Consider the following 27,717-nt stretch of genomic DNA (forward strand, 5'->3'; position numbering starts at 1 on the left):
TATTTAACGGAATAGGGCATGCAATAATCTGTTTATATTAACTATATAGCCCATGCTTTCACAACCTTAAAACTATTACATCAAGGTACCAATCATTAATCAATTACATTTTACTGAGATTTTTATTTAATTTAATAAATTTTTAAAATTGTTAGTCACGCTGAACTTAATCTGTCAGTTACAAAAAAACAAGGATATCAATTAATAATACACTTATTTAAAAGACACCATATTATTAGTAGCTTATTTGAAATAGTTTTGTCGAATTATAATTAAAATATGTATTCAAACATTGATACATAATTTACATATTAGTGTTTGGTATTCAATGTAATTTATCCTTATTTTAACCATTAAAAACCTAATTTTGTATTTTGACATAACAAACACATCTTAATGTAATCTGTAATTAATAAAATAATTAAAACTATTAAAATATATACACTTATTGCAACTTCATGTTAACCATAAGTTAATGCTGTGAAGTTGACTCTAATTCAACGACTGACTTGCTTTTACCTAGTTTTTTCTAGGATTTTTCTTACCTAACTTAATTATTTAACTAAACCACGTCAAAATAATAAACATTAAAACATTATGCTCAATATTAAAATTAAATTTAGTGAGTATTTATACCTTATACTGTTATGATGGTGAGAATTCTGTAAGAAAATTGTTTGATTTGAACTATTACTTACAAGGCAATTTTTACATGGTTTGTTAAATACTAATAATAACTTAATTTTTTTTTTTTAGTATTTATGACTAATGAGACTTAGTATTGTTTAGTTTATTACCTTACTTAACTGGTGAGGGAAATATTGGAATTTTAATAATAGGGTTTAATTAAAATAAAGTATCACAGTGTTCTTTGAAAATAAAATTTATAATAAATAATAATTAATAACTAAATGAGAAATGAGAAATACTTAATTTGACTAAATTATGTAAAAAAATGCAATATAATATTGATTTTTAATACTTTTTTCCATTAATATAATATATATATATTAGATTGGTCAATATTTTAACTCTTTATTATATATTTTTAAAAACAGAAATTAAGTAGTTTACCTAGAAATAAACATTATCACTAGTAACAATAGTAAAAATAAAAAAGGAAATCAAGTAGCAATATTATTTATCTTATAATCAGGACTCATAAATTTTATAAATAATTACATAAGACAATGATGGATTGAACAAATGCAGCATTTGTAAAATATTTGCTTCTTTTTTACTTACTTTAGCAATACACACATAAGATTGACCAGTTGGTATCTCCTAGGACATTCGGGCTGGTGTTTACGCCTGTTATATACCACAAAATTGTATCCGAACGATGATGGATGAGACGCGTATGATGTGTTCTGTGGTATAGTCTGTTGAGCAGTTGTCGTCAAGGCTAATTTGCTATAGTGCTCATTTGAGTGTTTCTATGTGCAACGCCATATAACAATAATCAATGTTGACAGTTAGCAAAGAAAACAAATAAAATATGGATGATGGTAGCATCTTGAAACAATGTATGTATTAAGATTTTGACCTGAAAACATATTCATTGATTCAATTTTCTTACAAAAAAATATGGAAGATAATAAAAAAATTACCTATAAACTCTTAAATTTTTTACAATGAATTGGCAAATCATTTGGTAAAACAACGGACTGACACATTAACATTGTAATTATTTGATCTACAAAATCACAAATATTTTAATTAGTTAAGTAAAAAAAAATATGAATTTATAATACATTAACATTAACACTAGTTGACCCAGCAAAAGTTGTATTGCTAGTTAAGTTTTTTTATTTTTTTTATTTTGGCAGTACCAAACCAAAAATGTAATATGCGAGTATAGTGTCGACATTGATAGCTTTTTTGACTTCAGAGATTATAGTACAAAAAATTCACAATTTTAATATAAATATATATATTATTATATACATAATATATAAAAATATCGAGTTGGTATTTTACACTCGCCTACCAATTTTATGTCTTTAGTAGGTTTGAAATATATGTTTGTTCTTAAAACCGATCTCCCAAATACAGTTTATAAATGTTTTTCCTTCTTATTGGACGTATTCACTCACAAAAAGTATAAATGTTTAAAGCTAAAACATAATATTTCAGTCTTCATTTATTAAATTATACGGTTATTAACTAAGTATATAAAAATAATATATTTTACCTCGTCGAAAGTTAATTTCAAAGAAATTCACATGACACAATAAACAAACTTCAACAATTAAATTATCAAGGTTTTAATTTATTATTGTAGGAAAATAATTTATCACCAACTAAACGTCCTAACATATATTCAAATAAGTAAAAAGCTGGGTAGTGGAACAAAAATTATTCAAGTTTCTCAAAGAAAAGTTGTTACAGATTAAATGGAGAACTATACGAAAAAGTATAAGTTCATAATTTAAGCTGTTAGCATAATTTACCACCAACTAAACGTCCACAAATAAAATTTTATAAAGGAAGCTGGGTAGTGGAAACAAAATTGTAATTCCAAAATTATAGTAGACTTGACTAGGAATAAATTAACCATCAAATAGTACCTACATCCTAACAAAGAATAGTTAGGTATAGAATAGAACGTCAATTATCCGCACTACAAAATTTAATTTGTCATTTGTATCATGTGATTTGAGATTATTTCATTATTGACTATGTCTCACTTAACATAGATAATCTTAAATCATTATTTTCAATAAGTAAATAATTACAAAATACCTATCTACACTTTACATAATATGCATTAGCTTTAATTTAAATTCCCTTCTTTATATGTTTGTTTGATTATACCAACTCCCTTCAATCATAAATAGCGTGAATAATTTAATTATGGTGATTTCACTAATAATCTGACTTTAAGCTTATAATATTACCTTTGTCCCTACTACATTAGATTTTTTACAGATCAGTTTAAAAATTAGAGTGACCTTTTATTAACAATAATATTATTTTTATAAAAATTATTAATATTAAAAATAAATTGCATTTTTACAATATAAAGATATAACTAAAAAAAATTAATTTTACATCAGACATTACAGCAGTTTTCCGCAGCAAATCTTTTAACAGATAAACTCAGAAGAGGGAGCCTGTTTAAGTCATCATTGAGAAGTTTAAGTTCAGTTAATGTTTTATACTTTATAGGTAAATTGAACACTACTTGGTAAATGATTATTTAATAACTCAGAAAATGGTTAGTTCTGCATTATTAAATTATGGGTTCTCTCAGATGAGGGAGCCTGAAATTTTCATCACAGTAAATTATATCTATTCAAAGAAATAAATTTAAGACTAAAGGCGCATTCACAGCTACGTCGTGTGTCGTGTCGTGCGAGGGCTTGGTTATTATATGGTTACGACTGGTAACCAATATGGTTTAAAAGTTGAGCAGTAGTCAATTCTTGGTATACTCGGTTGCAACTTGGTTATCACATGATACCAAAAAAGTAATATCCAATCACAATACGATTTGATTGACACGACACACGACGCAGCTGTGAATTCAGCTTTAACCAGGGCTTAAAACCGTTATCAATAAAGTCGGTAATCGGTAACCGTTTCTTTAAAGATATTTCAAACACCACGATAACCGTTAATCGTTTAAAAACCGTTCATAAGGTTTTTTGGTAATCGGTTACCGGTAAAAACTGGTTTTTAAAAATAATTTGTTTACAATTTTTTAATCATATTTTTAAAACAGTTTATTTAGGTCATTCGTGGGTTGATAACATAAATATTATTATTACAAAAGCAAAAACTTAATATGCTTTAATTTGGTCGATTTCCCTCAATTTAAATATTTATTTTTTCAAACTGCTTTAAAGTTTAAAACATATGTTCAAGATAATGGCTATCTTAATTAATCAAAAAAATGTTATTGTTATAATTTTCTTATTTATAACTGTAAAAAACCAAAATTAAATATAATAACTTTCCAAGATGACACTAAGAGTGATACATTGACACAGAACTTTTTGGTTATATTGTATATACTACAGTACTCCAAAACCTGGGTCTGCAGATTGAGTATTCTACGCTAGCCTTCAGACCGATCCTTGGAGCAAACACTACAAATAACAAATGCAGAACCAGGAGGGTTTGGGCTCTGGGAGTTGTAATTTAATACTAAAGTGTTTATAAATCTATGCAAAATAAAGTATAATGTGCTAAAAACCTAAATTTTTTTAAACAAATTGCTTACAATTAAACTTGGAAGGTCCCTTATCTATAGTAAGTTGTGGCACTATATATAAATGTGTATATTTCTAAGAAACAAAAATTATAACAGACTGCAGCATTAAAATATCGTAAATACTAAATAGTAGTAAATACTAAAATACTAAATGGACTGAGCCCCTATTCCATCAACTATTTCGTAATAGGAATCAGCGCACGAGGACGACGTTTATAACGGTATTTAAAATATATAGCTATACACTTATACCTATATATATGTGATATTTACAACAGATAAGCAATACTCGACGGCAATTGGGGAAAAAAATTTAAAAATAGCTGGAAAATTAAATTCAACTACCTATAATGTAATCATAATTCTTGACATAATTCAAGTATTAAATTCCACGAAAAAACCGTTAATTTTTTTGGTCGGGAATAGGTTTTGGTTATAAAACCGGGATTGAAAATATGTGGTAACCGCTTTAACGTTAATATTTATATTTACCTTGATTGCCTATAGGCTATAACCAATAACCGCTTCTAGCATTCCAAAACTAAAAGCGGTTATCGGTTCTCAAATTTACGGTTTCTTACCGGTTTTAAGCCCTGGACTTAACTAATTAATTGTTCTACATTCACTCAGAAAAAATTGGTTAAGATTCTGCATTATTTTATTTTGGGTTCTCTCAGATGAGGGAGCCTGCAATTTTCATCATAGTAAATTGTATTCTAAATATAAAGATATTATGAATATTTAAAGAAGTGAACAATTGGTTAACAATAATATAGTGGTTTACTCAGAAAAGTGGGAATTTCAGCATTTTATAATTTTTGGGTTCTCTCAGATGAGGGAGCCTGAAATTTTCATCATAGTAAACTGTTTTAATATTAGAACATAGCATATAAAATATGAAAACATAATATTTGCAATTGTGGGTAGTGGTTACTATATTAGCATATTAGCGGCTGGAATGCTGACAACAACCAATACCATATTATAAATTAGCCAATAACTCAGTTTATGACTGAAATAAGATTAAAATTCTCAAGGAAAACAAAAAATTATACATCATGAATAATATAAGATCTTACAGTGCAGTTGTGCAGATTAAATAATTCTTGTTATTTCAAAACTAATATTGATATACTCACTCAAATATGAAAACCCTATTCAGGGTATTAAAGAAGACTGTTCTGCATGTACATTTTTTCATCTATCCAAACTACTGTTACTATGTGATACGTTGACATTTTGTGTGTTAAAAAACCAACTGAAAATCAAACCAAATATCACAACTATTAAATCCAAGCATGATGCATACTATATTTGATAATACATAAATTATAAAATATCGTTAAAACCTTCAAAATAATCTAGATTAGATTCATACAAAATTGTAATAGGTATATTTAAGGTTTTGAATGATGAGGTTTGGTGGGTACATTCATATGAATTTAAGGTATGGTAAGAGATTGTTATTGAAACTTAATGGAGCACACCACACAAAAAAAAAATATTGAGGAAATATTTTTTAACAACTAGACAACATATAATCTTTTTTCAAAAACATTTATACTTATTGAAATATTGAGTGTTCAATGATAAAAAATACACCCTGTGGTCATTAATAATAAAATTGTTATCAAAAATTATATTGAGATTATATTCATTATAAATTATTAGCTACTAGGTTAATTAAAATAAGGAACAAATTAAATTAGTAATTACTTGAATTCTATAATTAGGATACAAATTAGATACAATCCCGAGTACAATTTTATTATGATTTAATTACATTAACCTGAAAATTTTTGTCGCTAACCAAATGTCTTGTTATTTTGATACTATACTCATTTGTTTACATGATAAATATGCTGCGAGTGACAATTTGGAATGTACGTCAATATTTAAAATTATGGTGCTTAACAACAATTTGTGCGAATTGTGCTACTTACTACTCACATATTACTTAATTATTAAAATTGAGTGCCTAATCAAATTTTGTTGGCAAGACGTAGGTATGCAGAATTATTTTGAATTACTTTGTGCCGTTTGCAGCACTAAGTTTGATCATTGATGATAACATTCTACAAAATAATGTTATAAACATGACAAATTTAATTATATAGGTATCATCACAGTTGTACTAGTTTTGCGCAGTAGATACCACGGACTAAGATAGTATGGACTGGTATCGACTACCTTATCAGTGGCCCTAAAATGTTTCTAAAGCCGCCGTAAGGTACAACTAGGGGTAAAAGCGCCATCTATAGGTGTGTTATAAAAACACAATAATTAGAATAAGAAATCATAAAAAATCAAATTTTCAAAATAATAAATATTAATAATATACTGCAAAAATAATATTATAATTTATAATGTACTCATTACTGAGATACACATCTTCTTCACCTCCGGCCTATATCGTACTTCTCCACTTCTCATTGGTTGATTTTATTCTATGTTATATATGTATGGATATGATTGACAGCCAATAAGAAGTGGAGAATACACTACGATATAGGCGAAGTAAAGAGCGGAGTATGTGTATCAAAAATCTGTAATGATACCTATATAATTTGTCATGGGTATAACTAAATGAAAACTATGTATAGTCATGGATTTGTTAGAGCGCTGTATAGTGTCGCATACAGCATTTAATGACGATATATAATATTATGTATATTTTCAAGAACTATGTAGGAAAGTAATTACCTCACAATTATTTTTAAGTAGCAAATTAAAAAATAAATAATACATAATATTAATGCTCTTATTAATGTTTAAGATACATACATGTGTTGTTTTATTAATAGAAAATTTGGTATGAAATTATAATACATTTCTGGAATTTAAATGTTTCCGAAGTTGCAGTACTACTTTGTTAGATTGTACAAAATGGTAGTTACGATAATTTGGAAATTATTTTACCACTCACTAAACGTCCTCAACTAGTAAGGTACTAAGCGGGAAGCTGGGGAGTGGACTATTTCTTTACATAGTAATGTTCATAATAAAAAACATACTCAGCGACGACCAATAAACACCCATTTGTCGTCCCCATCCGTTCAATTATCTGCACACACTATACATGCAGTATATTGACTCTCACACAAGTTGGCCACCCAATAAGTTTCTTAGCTTGAACAGAGTATAGATTGATATTAGTTTGACATAGATCATAAATCATTATGTATTAAGTACATAGATATACTGAATACATTAATTTCAAAGTAGGTACCTATACCTATTTAATTTATCGAATGAATATAAATGTTTCCAAAATTGCAGTACTACTTTGAAGGTACAAAATAGTAGTTACAATAATTTGGAAATTATTTTACCACTCACTAAACGTCCTCAACTAGTAAGTAACTTAGTGGGAAGCTGGGGAGTGGATAATTTCTTAACATCTGCAATTAAATAGGTATTAATAGACATAAAGAGATTAATTTTACCTTGTTTGACATCAATCATAATATATTATTATACATCAATAGATCGAACATAGTGATTGGTAAGTAACTATACCTACTTAATTCATATCATAAATGTAAATGTTTCGAAAATTGCAGTACTACTTTGTTAGTAAGTACAAAATAGTAGTTACGATAATTTGGAAATTATTTTACCACTCACTAAACGTCCTCAACTAGTAAGAACTTGGTGGGAAGCTGGGGAGTGGACAATTTCTTTGCATAATTAAATAGGTACCTATGTGATAATTGACAACCATACATATCATACATTGATTGTTAACTGTTGAGTAAAACTACTTAATAAAATTTGTTAATATAGATGTTTCCTAACTTGCAATACGACTTTGTAATATTGAACAAAACAGTAGTTACGATAGTTTGGAAATTTGTTTACCACTCACTAAACGTCCACAACTAGTAAGTAACTTGGTGGGAAGCTGGGGAGTGGACAGATTCTCTGCATAATTAAATAGGTACCTATGTGATGCTCAACGACCTTACTTATCATACATCGATTGTTAAATGTCGAGTAAAACTACTTAATAAAATTTGTTAATAAAGATGTTTCCTAACTTGCAATACGACTTTGTAATATTGAACAAAACAGTAGTTACGATAGTTTGGAAATTTGTTTACCACTCACTAAACGTCCTCTACTAGTAAGCAACTTAGCGGGAAGCTGGGGAGTGGACGATTTCTTCGGATGAATAAATATGTTGAATTAATTTTACAATGAATCATCAATCAACAAACATTGAATAACTTAACTAATTTTAAATCATTTCATGAATGTACATACTTCCAAAATGTTGGTACCCATTATTATAGGCGATTCAACTTTGATTCAATTATCGAAAGTATAAATCGGTTATACCTATAACCCCTCGTGTAGAAAAAACAAATCTGTTCACAAATACCTACCATAGAGAAATAGTTATTCTATGACAAATGCAAAATCAGGAGGAATAACCTGAAAGTAAAACCGACAACTAACCCATGGCTCAACACGAGGCGGATAGGCAAACCACTGATCAATCGATAGAAGACGGAGCGAAAGGGACAAACAGCCCACGAGGTGTATCGCATCACGAAATAAAAATACGCGACGGCAGCTATTTAACCATTATTCAAATACCGCCGATGGAAAAACGGATTGATCATGGTGAAACGTTACGCCACGGAAAGAGCGTTCGATCGAAAAGACTTGGGGGGGTTTGTGCTTAAAACGAGAGACGCATCTTGCACGAGTATCGATTTAAGGTTATGAATCAACATTGTTGCCGGACGACGATACTCACGTTGTTTTTCGTAGAGGCGGTGGCCGGGCGTCATGTTGCTACTGCCAGGCTGTGCTAATGAGTGATGCGGTGGCCGTACCCGTCAGTCGGTGGACAATGGACATTCGAGATGGCGGGCCACGCGTCGCGATCGCAAATATGGAATACGCAAGCGACGGATGGATGATGGTCGGACAGTCTTAGCGCCAGAGCCAACGATCAGCAGTTAGGAAGAGAACCGAACAACCCGAGACCACGAACCGACAGGGCGACAGACGAGTCCATTGCCCGCGGTCCGCGGCCGAGCCGATCGGCGCGCAATACACAACAGCAGCACAGTGGATAGGCAGTAGGACGACAGAATTAAAATGAGTAAAATACTAAATTGCAAATGCAAATCGTAGTCCGCAGATGACAGCCATGGCCCGTGGGGTGAGGTCTACCACATTAGTACAGACTGCAGTGCTCCCACATGACCACATGATTCCTAATAATTGGTAACACTCCTATGCAATTCATAGCACCAACCGTGCCCAGATCATGAACAGTTTGACCAACTCACTCACCATGTTGCCAGATGCCACATGTATGAGAATTCTCGTACTTGACACTAGTACCACAGAATAGATGAAATTTCATCTATTCTGTGCTTGTACACTATTTTTGTACATTTGTAAATTGTAGGAGGTACGACTGTACGAGAAAAGAGCATTCTCATTTCTCGTACGTATTTTATACAATTTTGAAATTTTGAGGATTTTGAAATTACCTAAATGTATTTAATGATTTTAATATACAATAATATATTTTTTAATTTCTTATTCCGTAACAGAATACTATTCGAACTCCGAAGAGTATTTATCGATACAAATCAAATTTTAGACAAGTAGTTTATCAACCATAAATATTAGAACTTAGAAGTTTAGATGAATGGTGATCTGCGGAATGTGGAGTACCACGGGTATCTCTATAATACCACTCTGTTCCGCTCACTCAAGATTTAAGACATACACAAACCTATATGGCTATATATGTCTTAATTCGTACGCTCTGTTCGCTTTTAAATAATTAGGCTATCTTCTGAAAAGAGGTCTAATCTATATATATATATATCAGATCCCGTGCACTTTGTTGCCCATTAAAAATACGAATACCAACGCTATATGGATAATATGTTTTTTTTTATAATATAACGGTTACCATAACAACAATTTCAAACCAATAATTCTTATTATTATAGCTTTGAAACCCATGGCAACCATTTATAAGCAAAAATTTCCATCGGAAATCTCAAAATCCCTGTTTGAGCTCGTCCCGGGGTTAGTCTTCTCCTTTTTTAAATTAGCCTATCATCTGCCCAGAGATCTATCCTATCTCTGTCCCGTGTACGTTGTCCGGCAAACCATAATTATTATTATAATAGTTTCAAAACCCATGGCAACCATTTATAAACAAAAATGTCCATAGGAAATATCAAAATCCCCGTTTGAGCACCTCCCGTGGTTGGTCCTCTCCCTTTTTAAATTAGCCTATCTTCTTTATACACAAAACATTCCATCGGAAATTTCAAAATAATATATAATTGGCTGCCATGGTAATATGGAGAGACACACGGACGGAAATCTCAAAATAATATATGAATGGTTGCTATGATAATGTGGACACACACACCCACATACATTCATTTATATATATATAGATGTATGACGTCATTGACTATGATTTTTACTTTTATCTATAATTTTGAAGTAAATAAAATACATTTGAAACATGATATTACCAGTTTACCACAAATAAAGAATTTTTGTAAGTTATTTAATGAAATGAAAAAACATTATTATAGTTTCTAAGTATGTATTAATTTATTGGTTTTATAATATTAAATCTAGATGTTTATGCAACAAAATCAATTTTATGATAAACCTAAAAATGAATCAAAAGATTCTAAAAACCATTAAAAAATGGAATGAAATTAATATAAATTATAATGTTTATTCTTAGTAGTATTAATTAATATAACAACTAGATCGTTCTAAAATAATTATACTACATTCTTCAATTGAATGTGTTTATTTATTCTTCAACTGCGGTTGAAGCAGTATTTAAAATAACCTCAAAAGAAAATGGTGCAAACGCATAACCGAGTCCTTTGTAAAATTTGCTCTGGAACTCGACCCTAAAAAAAACATTCAAATTACATTAATGTTTCTATGTAAATTAATGAACTAGGTATAAAAATAAATTTTAGAAAATTTAGAAATAAAAGGATAATAAACATCTTCAAATAGACAGTTTAGAATACTTTAGATGCAACTCAATGAATTATGTAATATTTTTCATACATTTTTTTTTAAATGTAGTAAAAACAATAAATTTACCAATGCAAACGAAGTGTATGCAAAAATGCAGAAAGACCTTCCATCAGTACAAGAATGCCAACTGTTAGGATTGCCCAAAAACCAAAGACAAACCACAGCCAAACTCCACCAATCCATGAATTCAATATCAGACCTTTGGTCATTACCATACTCCATAATACTTCAGATAATTCTAAAAATATTTTTAAAATAAATTGAGTTAATATACAATTATACAATGAACAGTGAATGATACAAATAACTGTGTATAACTTACGTGCATGAGCTAAAGAAAGAGCCCATAAGCGAAGGTATGATGCTGTATGACTCACAGATCCAAGTACATATTCAATAGTATGAATGCCTTGATGAATAAAGAGTTCACCAATCTCATTTTCATCATGTCCACCAGCTGGCGGTGGTGGTGGTTGTTGAACTACTCGGCCAGCACCTTCTGCATCACCATTTTCAGTTGTTGCATGGCCATTAACCAACTGTACATAAAAAAAAATGTATTTCATTATTTTTTATTTTTTTTTAATGTTTATAAATATTTATATATTTCATGCTATTTATGCTGGATTGCATAAACAATTTATTAAATTATGGTTTACTAAAAATTTAATGGACCAATCACGGGCCACTAAATCTTGTTTAAGGGACCATTAGCTCACTGTTGATTCATTAAATGTTTTGGGCAATCCGGCATTAATATTGTAAATAATTTACTTGTACATGTTTTTCTTTCTGTTGACGCATAATGTATATTGGTTTGGCAAGCAACATAATCGGTACACACAAAAGTGCTACTATGACTAAAAACTTTTGTACAGCACCCTGAAGAAAATATTAAATATTTACTAAAATAGTTGCAATATTCACCCAAGCATTAAAGAATGTAATTTTTATTTTATACATTCAATAATAATGCATTAAGGAATTTAGTTACCTGTCCAGAAAACATGTAAACTGTATTACAATTTTCTAATGCAACAGCATCTTTGAATAACACCATATTAATAAATGTAATTAAAATGGATGGTGCACACGCTGGACTATCGGGAAACTCTATAAACATTTTTAATTATAAGTTGACTATTTATAAAAATAATTTAATATCTATCATTGATAGATATTTAGACACATACCGTTTTGTGGTCCATATGATACCCATTTAATAAACATCAACAAAACCATATAAAAGAATAGGAATACCAAGAATATAACTTGTGGAATGAAATCACAATAAATGGAAAGCCGATCTTTAAAATATCTAGAAATTGAATTGTTTATATAATATTACATAATACAACTATTTGGATGTGTTAATCATTATAAAAAAAAACCTTACCTATAATTGTACAAACTTAGGCTAACACCACTCAACATGTGTAATACACCAATTATAATGGAAATTTTCATTTTATATGCATTTAAAAACACAATTTTGTTTAACGCCAACTACAAATAAAACAATAAATATTAATTTTAATATTGAACAAATAAATTGCAGAATAATTGTTGAAGTTTTGAAAATATATCATAAATGTTTACCTGCCATACGGGGTCAAGTCCTACGGGATATGGGACTTGATCATAATCTGATGATAAGGAAGGATTGATCTGTAAATCTTTATTATTCATTACAGTTGATTCATTGTAATTTGTATGCCAGTGGGATCCAAATAAATTGAGAGATTTGGAAAATATATCATTGTATATAAAACCAGTATACATAGAAAAAAGACCCATAAGTAATATTATGTAACGTCCAGCAAAAAATATATTCCATACCTATAAAAAATAATATTAAATTATAATTTTGAAAATTCAATTTTTTTTATGTATCTATGATGTATAATTATATACTTCATTGTCAGTCTTTTTTGCAGCTAATGGTTTTTCTCGTAGTACTAAGAATCCAGCAAACAAAAACATCAAACATCCATGACCCAGATCTCCAAACATCACAGCAAACAAGAATGGAAAACTGATTATAGTGTATGGTGCTGAAATAAAAATAATAACATAAGTGGCATTATACTTCAGTTGAAATATTTAATATTATGAACTTTACTAGGATTTATTTCTCTGTAACTGGCAATTCCATAAGCATCAACTAAGTTCTGGAAAGCACTTGTAAACTTATTTGTTCTGTTATAAGTTGGTGGATCTTCAAATGTGTCCATTCTATTTAATATAGGCGGTACAGAACTACCACTACGTTCCTATTAAAATTTGAAATTAAAAATTAAATGTTACATTTCACAATAATTTGTATTAGAACTTACAGTTCCTCTACGCAAAGCCAATTGTATAGTTTCAATATCAAGTAGAGGTACCCAACATTCAGCAATTAAACATTTCTGTGTGACATCCAAATTAAATAAATTTAATGTATGATAAATTGCTTTGATCTTAACAACTTTAATAAACCAATTTTTTATATTTTTAGCTGCAGCAACAAGCACACGGTGACGATGGTCTTGTGTTTGGCCCAATACCTATAATAAAGAAATACATTTTATAATTAAATTTTGACACGTAACTTAAAAATAACATACGGTATTTAAATCTTCAATTCGTGTCATAACACCCATAGCCATTTCACGACGTTGTGATGGAGCTTCAGGACAAGGGTATAATGTAGCACGAAATCCTTCACATATTTTACGCACTCGAGACTTCAGTTGATCTCCTTGGAAGAATATTATAAAAACTGATTTGTGAACTTGGTCTCCCTAAAATAAATCATTTTTTTATAAACAATGTATAGAATTTATTGTTTGACAGAAACTAAATTTGTAAAAATGAAATGAAAGAACAATATAATTTTTAAATTTTGAGTGGAGTGATAAATGTATTAATTTTACAATAATGTACATCAAACATCAGCTTATAGAATTAATAAAAAAGCTTCAATCTTTAACTTAATATTTATTATAATTGTTGGTAGCAAAGTGGATCTAGTTAGTACATTAAGTATAAAATTAAACTAGGGAAGTGACCTATTATAGTGACCTGCCTAATGATTATACTTTGTTCAAAATAAGACGATGACCAGGTGGCCGAATTGTGTGCATGGGCGTGGCTTTCTTCCATGTCAGAACAAAAACTGGTTGCCGCCAGGTCATTATCTTATTTAGAACAGAGTATAGGTAGAATCAACACCAACTATACAATAAAACGTTAACCTACTTCATTGATTTATTTGAAATTTGAAATGTAAATCTATCATTTGTATTATGTAATCAAAAACAATTATTTAATTTATACAATTTTTAAAAATTTCACTATAAATATAAATTATTATTGATATATATATATATACTATTATTTATTATTCATCATGATTCATTCTTACGGTTGATGGGTCTTCCAACGGAGTTTCAATTTCTGCTTGTCTCAAAAATACATTTCCACGACATGCTCGCCATAACATTCGCTCAAATGCAGGAATTCTTTCACGTAGTATGACTCCAGCTACAAATCTTTAGTTTTAAAGTAAAACATTAGTTTATGAAACATTGTCCAACACTTATTAGACATATTAAAGCATTGAAGACAAAACCATATTAGCCAGACTATTAAAATTGTAAGTAAATAAAACTAAGATTGTGGTGGAATGATCAATGTAATATTCTCCCGTTTACCAATGTCTGCGTTGGACCTGCAATCCTTCCATGTATTCCACTCACCAATTCAGAAATGATAGATTATTAGAGCGTTTATGAAATAATTCAAATTAATTATTAAAAATAATTTATCAAACTCTCACAGCAAAACGTAAATGCCCTTAGTAAAAGCATGTTTTAAAATACATATTATATATATATATTTTATATCTAGATAATATAAATTTGATTTTATCATAATTATGTTTTGTAAATATCCAATGTGTAGTTGTATATATAAATAATAATATCAATATAGATACATACCCCAATTGCACTGGGCCAGCGTTGACTTGACGTGCTATTGAGTCATCACTAATTAGAGCTCGCGTCATCGATTCTGTTGGGTGCAAACCACCCTCTTGCTATTGTACACCACACACACACACACACACATATGGTCGTAAAATTTGAATAAATGTTTGATTTTTAAGATTATTTAAAAAATGTATTAAATTATAAAATATCTTTTTGGTATTTATTTGAGGCCAATACATTATATTATACGAACATTTCTTTGTCAATTAATATAACAATCAATTTTAGTTTAATGAAGTATTATTTTATTATTTGAAGGTAAATATTTATGACTGATTAAATTTATGTATGCTCAATTTTTAAATAAACAGTTCTTTCTTACCTAGTGTTCAATATAAATATGATTTACTTTTAATTGAATATCTGGTTTTTGTTTTTATTTTTATCATAACTTTTTATATAAAATATTTATTATGAAGGAAATAAAGTAATTTTGTTTTGCAATGATTTTATAAGTGTAAAAGCAAAGCAGTGATGTACAAGCACCGTTTATGAAACCCATATTATTTTCAACATTCCATAACAATTGAACCACAAACCAGAGTTCTTTATTATTAATATTTAAATAATTGTATTAGTAAATTAGACAAGCATGTATAGACAAATTAAATATCCAGCCCAAAACTGTTGTATATAATTTAAAATTGTAAGGAAAAAACCATAGTTGACAATTTACAATATAATCCACCAATAATATTTTTATATTTTTAATTTTTAATTTGTCTTATCTAATTTGCTTATTGTTCTCTGAATAGATTGTAAATATCTTGTAAAAATAAAAAATTAAAAAAAAAATATTTTTAATTTTAAGTTCAACAACAGTTTTAGACCAGGAAACCCAGGTCCAGTAATACTATACGAGAATGAAAAATAGGCAGCTATTGGGTATTTACATCCCGGTACCAATATGTATTGTATTTTAAAATATCCTCCACCACAATCTTATTTACAAACTAACACAATGCAATAAATTATGCTTTAATGATATTCGTGGTTAGTAAAAAATACATTCACAATATTATTCATAAACATTAAATTGCCATTCAGTATAGAACTGTGATTCCCATTCACATTATAGTACACATTAAATATTTTTAAATGTAATTGATTCATCGATGGTATACTAAGTACATTGAAAATATAGTAATTACAATGAATTGTATAAGTTATCAATTATTCTTGAATAGTTTTTAAGAATCCATCACAAAAATAAAAGTACAAACTTACTTATAGATAAATGCTGATTTAAAACTCACTTATATATTTTTTTTAAATGTAATCCTATACTATATATTTATATCCTATATTATATATTTTGATAATTGATTAATAGGATAATAGGCAGTCAGAAAATATATTTACAATGCCTATAACAATTATTTCTTATCATATGTTTAATATAATATAATATACATATTCTAATCTATAGTAGCGGGCTTATAACCAATTTATAACTAGCCAGGTAATGTGTTGGTTTTTCATTTTCTATCACCAACCATGACCAAAATCACAGAATTTAAAATTAGATTTAAAATAAACGGAACTGAATAGTTCAAAAAACCGTTTTAGTTTACACAAAAACCAACACAAAATTAATATCGGATTGAATGGGGGTTTCAACCAGTGTTAGTACTGTCATAATAACATTGGTAATTACTAATTGCCAATTGTAAACTGGTTTTTAAACTCTTGGTTTTGGCCAGTTATGGTGTCAGAAAATGAAAGTATTATCCAACTAGTTATAAGCAGATTTTAAAAATCTAGTTTTAAGCATTGCTATAACTTTTAATAAGTTCAACAAAACAAAAACAATTGAAACAATTTGAATGAAAAAAGTAAATCAAATATATTGAAAAAATTGTATTGGAAATTTTCTGATAGTGACTTTCCAACTAGTAAGGATAATACAAATATTAATTAAGTCGTTTTTATGAAAAACATACACGACAAGTATTAAATATCAAGAAAATTCACAAAATGTTAAATCAGAACGAGTCAATAAACACACAAGTTCATAAATAACACATTTAGAGAATCTACCTAAAATAGTAGTTCCCAACCTTTTCTGGTTCAAATTTTGACTCTGACTTTTTCAATATTTTTGAACCCCAGTTTAACAATCGAGCCGAATACCTAAATAATAATATATTTATAATCCCACAGATTACATGATTGCATTGGATAGAATATCAAAGCATATAGCAATTAAAACCAATACTACATATGAAAATATTGTAAAACCGTACCCTAGTTTGAGGGCTTGACCGCCGGCCCGAAGTCCTTCTTCGCCTAGCAGTGTCACTTGCTCGTCCTCCCGATTTGGGTCAGCCATCTGCGAAGCAACCGCGGTACCCATTTGCTGTTCAGTCTGGCAACACATACACACACGCGCGCGCATAGGGACGACATACGGACATACACCACCCCACCAGACAAATATTTTTGTTATAGTAAGTATATGATGTAAATGATTGTATGAAAAAGCAAGCATCAAAAAATATTATACATTACATTATCATATTTTTGAATATATAATATAACTATTCGTTTTCTAAAAATGTTGTAAATAAGGTTAAAAATATATGAAACTGTGTCGAATCAATGTAATAGAATTTCATAGTATAATACAATTTTTAATGCTTACCAGTAATAAAAATTAAGCAAATAAAATAAAAAGCTTAACTAAATAATAGTAAAAAAATTATCAATAAAATAATTAAATAATTAAAGCAGAAACTTCATATTTCAAGTTTCACTTTATACAATAGTGTAAACAAATGCTATAAAAGTGATAATTGAAAATAAATATAATTTGTTTAATGGTTTTATAAAATGATTTGAAAAGCTCAAAATGGATTCTTATCATTAAAATATATTTATTTTCACTATGACTAAACAATATACTTCTATTATTTAAGTTGAATTTTTTATAATTAACTAATATTACCCACGCCAAAATATGCATGCTTTAAATGACAATTATCTTGCCATGTTGACACAATATTTTTATATAATTCATTATTTCATGAGATGCCATGTATTGCTATAACATGCATGTAGGTATAGGATTGACAAGTTAAAAATGTTATTAATGAAGATTTATTTTTAAATTTAATAACATAAACATAACAAAGTTTTTTAAACATGATAATATAATCCCCATCATCATTGATATAAAAATAAACGATATTATTAATACTTAGCTATATGAAATACAAAAATAATGATGTATACCAAAATTAAAACGATCAATATATATTATATACTAGTCAACATCGCCAAACAAAAGTTTATTATATTTACAATACTCAGGCAACACACCACTATTTATTTACTTATTTTTTTTGAAATAGGTAATACTCTTCACCACAGAATAACATTTATTCTGTTATTACACCTCCACCGTCGTTTTTTAAATCTCTTATCATTTTACAATATTGAGAAAATGAATAAAAAAATAATTATCGAGCAATAATTTATTTCATTGGTGATATAGTTAAGAGAGAGAATGAGAGTGCAGTTATGTTAACTGAACAGAAGATGCAAACATGCAAATGATAAGCAGTATAATATAGTTTATACTATACCTAATATAAATACTATTTAAAATATAAAATTGTTTAATAACAAATTTTAGAAGATTGATAAATGTATCCTCCAATATAAATTAAATAATGGACTGGGAGAATAAATATTGGTCAAATATTTTTAATTAAGTAAATACAATAAATAGTATTTTTTAGTAAAATAATGTCATACTTAAGAGAGTCACTACTAAATATTTTATAGATATGATTTAATTTAAACGCATTTATAATTTTACAAATTAAATATCTAATTAAAAAATATAATATTATATAAGCTAAATGGAATATTTATCAAATTATACGTTTGTGCAATCAGCAAATAAAGCTCAACTTGATAATACTTTCAGGCAATTAAAAAGTTGTAAGAAAGAAAAAAAAACTAATCAAATCACAAGAATAAATAAAATGCAGTGAAGTAAGAAAATGATAGAAACCCAAATGAAAACTCAAAGATCCAACTATGGTGAGGTGGTTCCTGTTTAATTTGATGTTGCCAGATACTGAAACTTTTGAGATCATTATAATATAATTGTATATTATTTTTTATAAAATCTCTAGACAACTAGGTACCATTTATTTTATGGAAATATTATTTTTATTAGACAATAGGCATAAATGCGTATTTAACCAATCTAATAATTCTTTTATTTAATTTAGGTATTAATTATTATTATTATATAGGTAGTAGAAACCTACTTAGATAACTTCAAATATTTAATTTAAAGATAGTTAGTTAAAAAAAAAAATTTACCTCGTCAAAGAATACTTGAGTTTTTCGTAAGATATGTTTGAGTTCTGTTAACTCAAGAAAATTACGTTTCAAGGCTTCAGCATTATGATTTACTTCTCTCAACTCATTTTCTAATTTTTCAAATGTAGCCTAAAATAAAATTTATGAACAAATTAACTTGTAAATATCTACTCAAAATATATTTAGATTAATAGGTATAATCGAGGTTTCTAAAACTATGTGTTTGATTTTAGTAGAAATGGATTTATATATTTAATGAACTGATGAATTACTTCAAGGTCAATCATTTCACGGGGCTGCGGAGCCTCGGGATTTTCACCAGTGTCCAACATGGGTATTCCGTCCTTTTTAATCTCCTTTTCCAAGTAGCGCAGTTTCCGTTCCATTTCATCGCAGCGGCGCACCTCGCTAACAAATTTCCGTTGAAAAGCGTTGACATCAGGATTCAACTGACCATCGATAAAGAACCAAATAAAGGGGGAACGAAAAATACGATTAACAAAAATCAGAAAAAAAAACAGGTTTTGTATTATAATATTTTGTACTTACGTCCCGAAACTGAACCAGTCCCAATTCACCGAGTTCGGATACGCAGGCATACGCGGCTTCGCTCTGCAAAAACAACTGGCACAGGGCCATTTCCTCGCTGCGGAACAGCGATCCCATGGCTGCGATTCGGAGGTCCGGGTTCTCCGATAGAAAGATGACTTGGAAGCCCCGCGGTCGTCGCAGATATTATTAACGGTTACGAAAAAGTAACAATACTCGCTATGATGTGCGAAGCTAACCGCGACGGATATTGGACAGACGTCTACAGGGTTCGACGATGCTATAATCTATACTTATTCCATACGGGTGTGGCAGGCAGACATTTCCTACCATACGGTTGACAAGTGACAACGGGGATGGGCGAATGGGCGTCTGGCGATGCGATACGGACTAGGTCAGTATGATAACTATGATATCTCAAACATTACAAGTAGCAACAAACCACTGTGGTTTATTATCATAGAACAATAAATGTTATTATTGAAACTGAGAAACTGCTGCACTGATTACAAGTGATATTCTGTGATGATATTGATATCACATTTGCCAGTTTTGATAACGAAATTTAGAGTTTAGACAAAGTAATAAAAGAAACTCACAGGGTCTCGTAAACGGAAAAAGTACGTCTAATAATAATAATAAATATTATTTGTTTAACAACAAAACACCGACTCTTCACTACCGAATACTTAAAACGGTTTAACTTTAACATAACAGGTCCGTCCCCTCCACCGCGAAGCCATGTCTGAATATGAATCATTTGGTGGAGGACGTTTAAAATTGAAAAATGATTCTGGAATAAAAAAGTAAGTGGACTTAAGAATAATACTCAGAGGTGCCAGGTTTTGAAAATGTCATGGGGGGCTCACTATTTTATAAACACATGTACAGTTAAACAGTTTTACCTATACCTATCATACCATACATTTCCTATTTTTATTTTCCTTAAATAGTTCGTTAAACAATTACAAAATATAGTTATTTATTGTTTTATATGTTATACAATTTTAATAGTACTTAATACAATCATGAAAAATAACAAGACAACAATTAATAAATTCCAATTTATTTTTGAAAGCTGTATGTCTTATAATGTTATAGAAAATGGACTTTTCCGCACTTTGGAATCGTTAATAAATTTGTTCGCAACAATTTCTAAATTTATTTCTTCAATTTTCACCACGGTGAACATTTAGAACGGAAATATCATTCAACCGTATTTCACTCAGTGTACACCTCGTGGAATGCTGGAAAAAAGTCCCTGGTAAAAACTTACCCGCAAAAGAGTACCTACCCATTAATAAAATCATAAAAAAAACATAATTGTATATTTATTAACTATTATTGAACATATTGTATTATTTATTATTTATATTTTGTACTGATATAGTTATTACATTAAACAAAAATTTTAAAAATTTAAAATGAAATACATACACATGTACCTAATCTGATTTAAGCCTTAAGTTGTGTCCTATTATATACATATACCTACTATAGTTAAAAAATTACACATTACAAATTTTAAAATTTTAAAAGTACATTTTACAAATTTAATCAGTAACATTTCAAAATCTAAATATACCGAGAAATATACTTTAACTGGGTCAAGGTAATATTTACATTTAATACATTCGTCCAAAATTATTCTGAACATTTGTTCATGCGTCAATTGTGTTTTTCTTTGTAATAATGAATAAATCGCAGTTACATACTTACAATTATGTTCTATACGAATAATATACAACTTTAAAAATATTTTAGTCGCTAGTGCAAAAGTTCCATCCATATTCCACTCTTGAGATTGAATCAATAAATCTAACATGATAATCCTCTCATTAGTATTTTCAGATTGGTTATCATGTAAAATAAACGTTGATGATTGCATAAAGACAGTGGTCGGAACGCCACTAATTTTTTGTAGTACGCTAATGTACAGCTACCCCAAAAAGTAGCTCGCTACCCTTATCGCTAATTTTTTTTTAATGTAGCGCGCTGCTTCTAACGTTATTATCTAATTGTAGCATGCTACTTTTTTGCTATATTTTTAAAAATGTTCTTATTGAAAACTAGTATATTTTATAGTTTGTACTGATTTGACATTTGGTCACTGTACAGGATCCAGGACAAAAACTTCACTAATACACTAATCATTATCATAATATAAATAAACAAATATAATCATAATTCATATTTTAATAATCACCAATTAGATTGTAGATAGTGATAAAATAATAATAATTTTCGCTACGCTAACCGGAAATGTTTAGCATGCTATAGTATTTTGCTATCTAAAGCATAACGCTATGTCAATCGCTACAATTAGCGCGCTACTCCCGACTACTGCATAAAGACCATTTCCCTAAAATTTAAATGTCATCATTATAATATTATCAAAGAATTTTATTTTTATAAATATTTAATTAATACCTTCAATAACTAAATCATTAATATCTGCTGGCTCAATATATTTTTGGTGTAACTTAAAAAAATGACTGTAGATACATGAAATTTTCACTTGGTGTTTATTTAGTATTTTCTAATTTCTATACACCAAAACATTTTCAAAATATTTTGACTCATATTGAGATATTTATAGGTATTTACAATTTTTGATTATCATAGGTTTTTTTAAAATTAATGTCGATAAAAAAATTCTTATTCTGTCAAAGAACTTGAAAATGTTGTTAATCGAAATTAAAAAAAGTTGAGCATAAATCCACAATAATTTGTTATAATTAAAGTTTGATTTTTACAACATTGGAAATTCAATAGATTTCTTATAGAGCGATTTTCTTAATTTGTTGTAATTCATTTAGGAATAACCAAAGATAGTTGAAATTTACACCATATTATGTTTATTTTATCATTATCTATACTTGATAAAATTTTCAAAATATTTTGACTCGTTATAAGTTGTTTACGGACATTTTCAATTTTCAACTTTTAATTATTTTAGTTTTTTTTCTATAAATGTCAATACAATTTTATACCTTATGTCAAAATGTTTGAAAATTTAATACAAGGCTCCTCACACAATGTTACAATATCAGTTTGAAAATATTAAAAATATGTATGGAAGATTTTTCTTTATTCACAATTTAAGTTCGAATTTCGATATCATATTGAAAATTTACAAATTATTTTGTAGTTAAACATTTATAAACTGTTAAATTTTTATAACATTTTTCCATGTAAGTACCTAGTTCACACTGTAACTAAAAAATATAAAAAATATACAGTTTTTTTTTAGTTATTTGAAGTTCATGTTTGGACAAAATTAGATAATTAAACGAAGAAGAACGTTAGTTTTGTCATTAATATTACTCATGGATACTTGAAGATACTTCCTAAGTACCTAGCTAACAATATTAAACAAATATTATTAATTCAACATATCGGCTACTGTATTAATAATAATAATATGAAATATCCTTGGCTGACAAACCGTCTCCGCTCTGAATGGTTTTTTGTATACAATGATATTATATTGTTGAATTAAAATTTAACACCATCCATACAGTGACCCACTTTTAACCTACTGTACAGCAGAGTGACGATCACTTACTCGCTTTTTTTATGTTGTTGATTTGTAATGGTGAATTAAGTTTTTGACTTTGAAGGAAAGTTAGGTTGGGGATAGGTAAGAACATTAGAACTTGGACTCGCATACGATTAATGATTTTTCCACAAAGTGTATAAGACATGTTTGCATCTAGATGAGATAAGAAGTTATTTTTGAGGTGAGTAGTAACTAAATAGGCTTTTTCTAGAGTAATTATGCTTAAAGTTGTATTGAAGTATCTGATGGGAGGAATTACAACAAATCTTTAACATGTTGTAGAAAAAACCTAATACTTCAATAATTTTATAAAAATAAATCAACGTTACTTTCCAGAATACCCTTGTATAAGTGGTATAACCTCTTTATCTTATTACTCGTAGGTACATATTATAATATGATATTATGTTTAATGTCCGTGGTAAATTATCTAAAAATACTATGCATCAAACTATCATAATACATCAAAGGAGCTACAACATTGAATTTGCATTGTACATATTATAATATATTATTACTCATTTATTATGCATTGTTATAATGTTATTAGTAATATTATTATTTATACACCTATTACCTATCTATTGTACCTATTTATAAAGACTACTGATTAATGTTGATTATTTTAATATTATGCATTAGGGCAGCTAAAAAAATCTGACCCTTTTTAATTATATACCTTATATAAATTTTTTCAAGGTTTTTCTTTTTTTCTTTTATCGTTATAAAAATCCACGGTAAAATATGACACAGTATTAGTATTATATTTATACTTAAAACAATTTAATTTACTTAATGTATTCTATAAATAGATAATTTTAATTTTAACAGAAAAAAGAAGAAGAGTAAAAATAAAGAGAAAACCATAGAAAAAATGAATAAAGGATTAGAACAGGAAAAAGTAACTAAGGAGTACCATGTACCTTCTACTAAAGCTGAATTGGCCTTCATGAAACAACAGGAAAAATTGGTAAATTATTTTTCATTATTAATTTATTATCTTATCAAGAAGCAAATAGTACTTAACTAATTTATTTCATATTGTTTAATTGATTTTAGCAAAAAGAAAAAATTCTGAAAATTGCGTCTACTACTCACAAACAAAGAGTTGAGGAATTCAATCGCCATTTAGACAACTTGACAGAGCATTTTGATATACCTAAAGTTAGTTGGACGAAATAGAGATATTCTTATAAAATTATTTTTGTACATTAAAAAAAATTTAAATAATGTTTTGTATTTAAGTTATGTCATTTAAAATAATTATACTATATTATACTATAATATACAAAATACAATAGGTATGTATTAGCATTTAGTACATACAACTTTTACATTAAAATTATTTTTAATACAATATGACTTATATTGATGTGTAATGTAATATAAATCATACCTATTTATTTTGATAACATTTCTAATATTAGGAATTTCTAACCGGAGGCAATGAGTCCAACATTTTCACGAGACCCAAATAGTGCTGGTAATATGATAGTCGCCACAGTTAATTGCTAGGTCAGTTGAGTGGTCTTGAAATAACTGCTCCTAAGTTTTATTGGTATTTCGAACAAATGTAATGTTACGAATCAATACTTTTACATTCTTATAAATCGTGAGATAATTTTCAATAGCTGATAATAATTTATTTTAAATTTAAATTTTGGAGAGTACCAATATTTTTTAAGTTGGACCCAACCCAACCTGGTACCACCACTGGACTCGGCGTACATTTTGGTAAGACACATTAAGACTAGAGTTTACAAAGTCAAAAAAGTTGAGTTTATATACAAAATTATTGTATTAATAGCATATTTATTCAAATAACATATTAAAGAATATATTGAGAAACTAAGATTAATCAGAATACAACATTTATCCACATAGAAATTAGTTGGCCGTCTTGACGTCAGCAGGTAACAATTTATTTATTTAAAGTGGTAGAAGAATTATTTCCTAATTCATTGACATGAGGAATAGTAAATTGTAAAGTTCTTGTGACCATGACATTCTAATTCAGTTTGGGAAACGCATAGGGGAGTCTTAACCATAGGAAACAATACGAAAAATTGAAAAATCAGAAATAATCTCGAAAAATGCAAACAAATAAATAAATAATTAATAATAATAATAATAAATAAACAAACAAACCGGTTTCCTTCGTCTCCAAAATCAAGTTAGATTCTTATATATATAGATAGAAGATAATACAATCCTAATAATTTGTTATTATATAATTTGCCCCCTCCCACAATAAAAAATATCTGGCGCCGCCACTGATGGGAAATATTTGAAGACGACGCTGTAGAAATGGATTGTATCAACATTTGAGAGTTTGCTAATTTAGGCAAGGCCGAAGATATAATATTATTAGGAGGATTTTTGATGTAGAAGATTACTCCTAACATTAAAATTTTGAGATGCAACCCAGATTACAGTGGAAGTTATTAGCTCCTAGTATTTATGAAAATATGCAATCAAAACTAAAGCTGAATAGCTTCATGAAGATTGCCATTTCGTCATCACAAAATGTAAATACTTAAAAATGGTACCAAAGTTTTAACAAATGAGGGTTACATCCTCTACTCATCTTCAATTTTCTCAGGAGCTAACTTATAATTCAATGTGTTTTGAACAAAGTATCTATAGATGCCTAATGTACCTATTACTTATTTTCTATTACTCTATAACTGAGTCAAAATAATGGATGAAAAATATAGATCGGTATTTAAACTGCTCTAAATTGATTTTTCTAAGAGTTTTCTTTCTCTCTCTAATTTTCTCAGTACCACCCTTTCATTTAGCTTTCATTTTAAACAGCCAATAGCGAAGTAACTATTACAAAATCACCAAAAAACACTCAACAATAAAATAAAAAACAATTAAAAAAAGAAACAGTGCAAGAGAAATGAGTCGTAGATACTCGTACAAGACAAAGTGGTATGCTCTTCAGCTCGGAAAGCTTGAGGACAGTTTTCAAATATAAAATAGTAGGTAGTAATAATCTATATAATAAAAAAAAGTGGCCATTTCTCAAATAACGCAGTTTCTTGAAAACTACTACTCAGATTTTCTTGAAATTCAACATAGATATTCAGTTTGAGCTCATAAGTATCAGTCTGAAGTCAAAAATGGCCTAGGTATTTTTTAACGATCACCAGGGAGTCAGAAGTGTAAATTCATTGGTTTATAAAAGAAAAATAAAGAGTGGCCAATTAAAGGTCAAATTATAATTTATAATTGTCATAGCAACAAAATAACAGTAACAATTCATTTTTTTTAGAAAAAATAAATCACCAATCTTTCTATAATAATAATATTAATCAACAATTTATTATTAAACATATAATATCACGATATATATGCTCAAAAAGAGGAAAACCGGAGATGATCAACTTACATAAAAAAACTCGTGTAAAACAGTTATTATTTTATTATTTACTACGTCATTACCAGGCAACAGAAAAGTTAAGATAGATTTTGAACACCATACACCGAATATTAAAAACGAATTTGAGTTTGAGTCATATGGAGTTGGAACATTTAACGGGAAACGAAGTGCACGGAATCAACTAGTATTATAATATAAAAATGTTTTTAATTTTATTTCACGAAAAATTATTAAATTATAATAAATATCAAATTTATGTTCTATGATGAAATTTATAAAATGGGAGTTGTGAACTACATCATACGCATAGATGTTAGCCTTTATTATCTATGTTTGACGATTGCATGGTAATATAGTAAAAAATTATACAAGTTTATACAGTCGTAAAAATGTAGGGATACATTTTTTTGAAGTTAAACTTAAAGTTGATAAGAGGCCCACTAAGTGTATGGTGTCCTGCGGCCCAATTGATCCTTACCCGGGCTTAGTTGAACTGCATAAGACTTGTTTTGTTAATAATTAACATCCTAGAACTTCTATACTTAAGATTCATAATTTAAATTTGTAG

The 27,717-nt window shown here is 28.5% G+C and overlaps 2 protein-coding genes and 1 long non-coding RNA gene across 9 annotated transcripts; 1 reads left to right on the forward strand and 2 right to left on the reverse strand.

Moving 5' to 3' along the window:
- Positions 1-742: 742 nt before the first annotated feature.
- Positions 743-9,381, reverse strand: NV7 (uncharacterized LOC100302490). The gene is made up of 4 exons (NR_028068.1): positions 8,985-9,381; positions 5,359-5,477; positions 1,611-1,696; positions 743-1,546 (listed from the first exon to the last, which is right to left on the reverse strand). It is a non-coding gene; the product is annotated as an uncharacterized LOC100302490 (long non-coding RNA).
- A 1,419-nt stretch (positions 9,382-10,800) lies between these two features.
- Positions 10,801-20,567, reverse strand: LOC100166586 (V-type proton ATPase 116 kDa subunit a). Of its 6 annotated transcripts, none has more exons than XM_016804301.2 (18): positions 20,200-20,564; positions 19,923-20,099; positions 19,651-19,779; positions 17,559-17,644; positions 17,353-17,445; positions 14,685-14,811; positions 13,885-14,061; positions 13,612-13,824; positions 13,398-13,548; positions 13,190-13,329; positions 12,875-13,114; positions 12,672-12,781; positions 12,469-12,593; positions 12,270-12,388; positions 12,050-12,157; positions 11,598-11,814; positions 11,342-11,513; positions 10,801-11,139 (listed from the first exon to the last, which is right to left on the reverse strand). In XM_016804301.2, exons 1-18 carry the CDS (start codon positions 20,314-20,316, stop codon positions 11,037-11,039), a joined length of 2,604 nt encoding a protein of 867 aa, XP_016659790.1. In that variant the 5' UTR covers positions 20,317-20,564; the 3' UTR covers positions 10,801-11,036. The 6 variants fall into 6 exon arrangements, with proteins under 6 accessions (XP_016659790.1, XP_016659789.1, XP_016659788.1 ...); XM_016804300.2 differs by having other exon boundaries at positions 12,056-12,157; positions 17,559-17,680; XM_016804299.2 differs by having other exon boundaries at positions 17,559-17,680.
- A 121-nt stretch (positions 20,568-20,688) lies between these two features.
- LOC100164568 (protein FAM32A-like) lies at positions 20,689-25,118 on the forward strand. 2 transcript variants are annotated; one of them, XM_008184782.3, is made up of 4 exons: positions 20,689-20,819; positions 20,917-21,005; positions 24,593-24,731; positions 24,821-25,118. In XM_008184782.3, the coding sequence occupies exons 2-4, from the start codon at positions 20,941-20,943 to the stop codon at positions 24,941-24,943; spliced, it is 327 nt and encodes a 108-aa protein (XP_008183004.1). In that variant the 5' UTR covers positions 20,689-20,819; positions 20,917-20,940; the 3' UTR covers positions 24,944-25,118. The 2 variants fall into 2 exon arrangements, with proteins under 2 accessions (XP_008183004.1, XP_001951735.1); XM_001951700.5 differs by having other exon boundaries at positions 20,752-21,005.
- The last annotated feature ends 2,599 nt before the right edge of the window (positions 25,119-27,717 follow it).

This window comes from Acyrthosiphon pisum, chromosome A1 (assembly GCF_005508785.2).
Source record: "Acyrthosiphon pisum isolate AL4f chromosome A1, pea_aphid_22Mar2018_4r6ur, whole genome shotgun sequence".
NCBI classification, from domain to species: Eukaryota; Metazoa; Arthropoda; class Insecta; order Hemiptera; family Aphididae; genus Acyrthosiphon; species Acyrthosiphon pisum.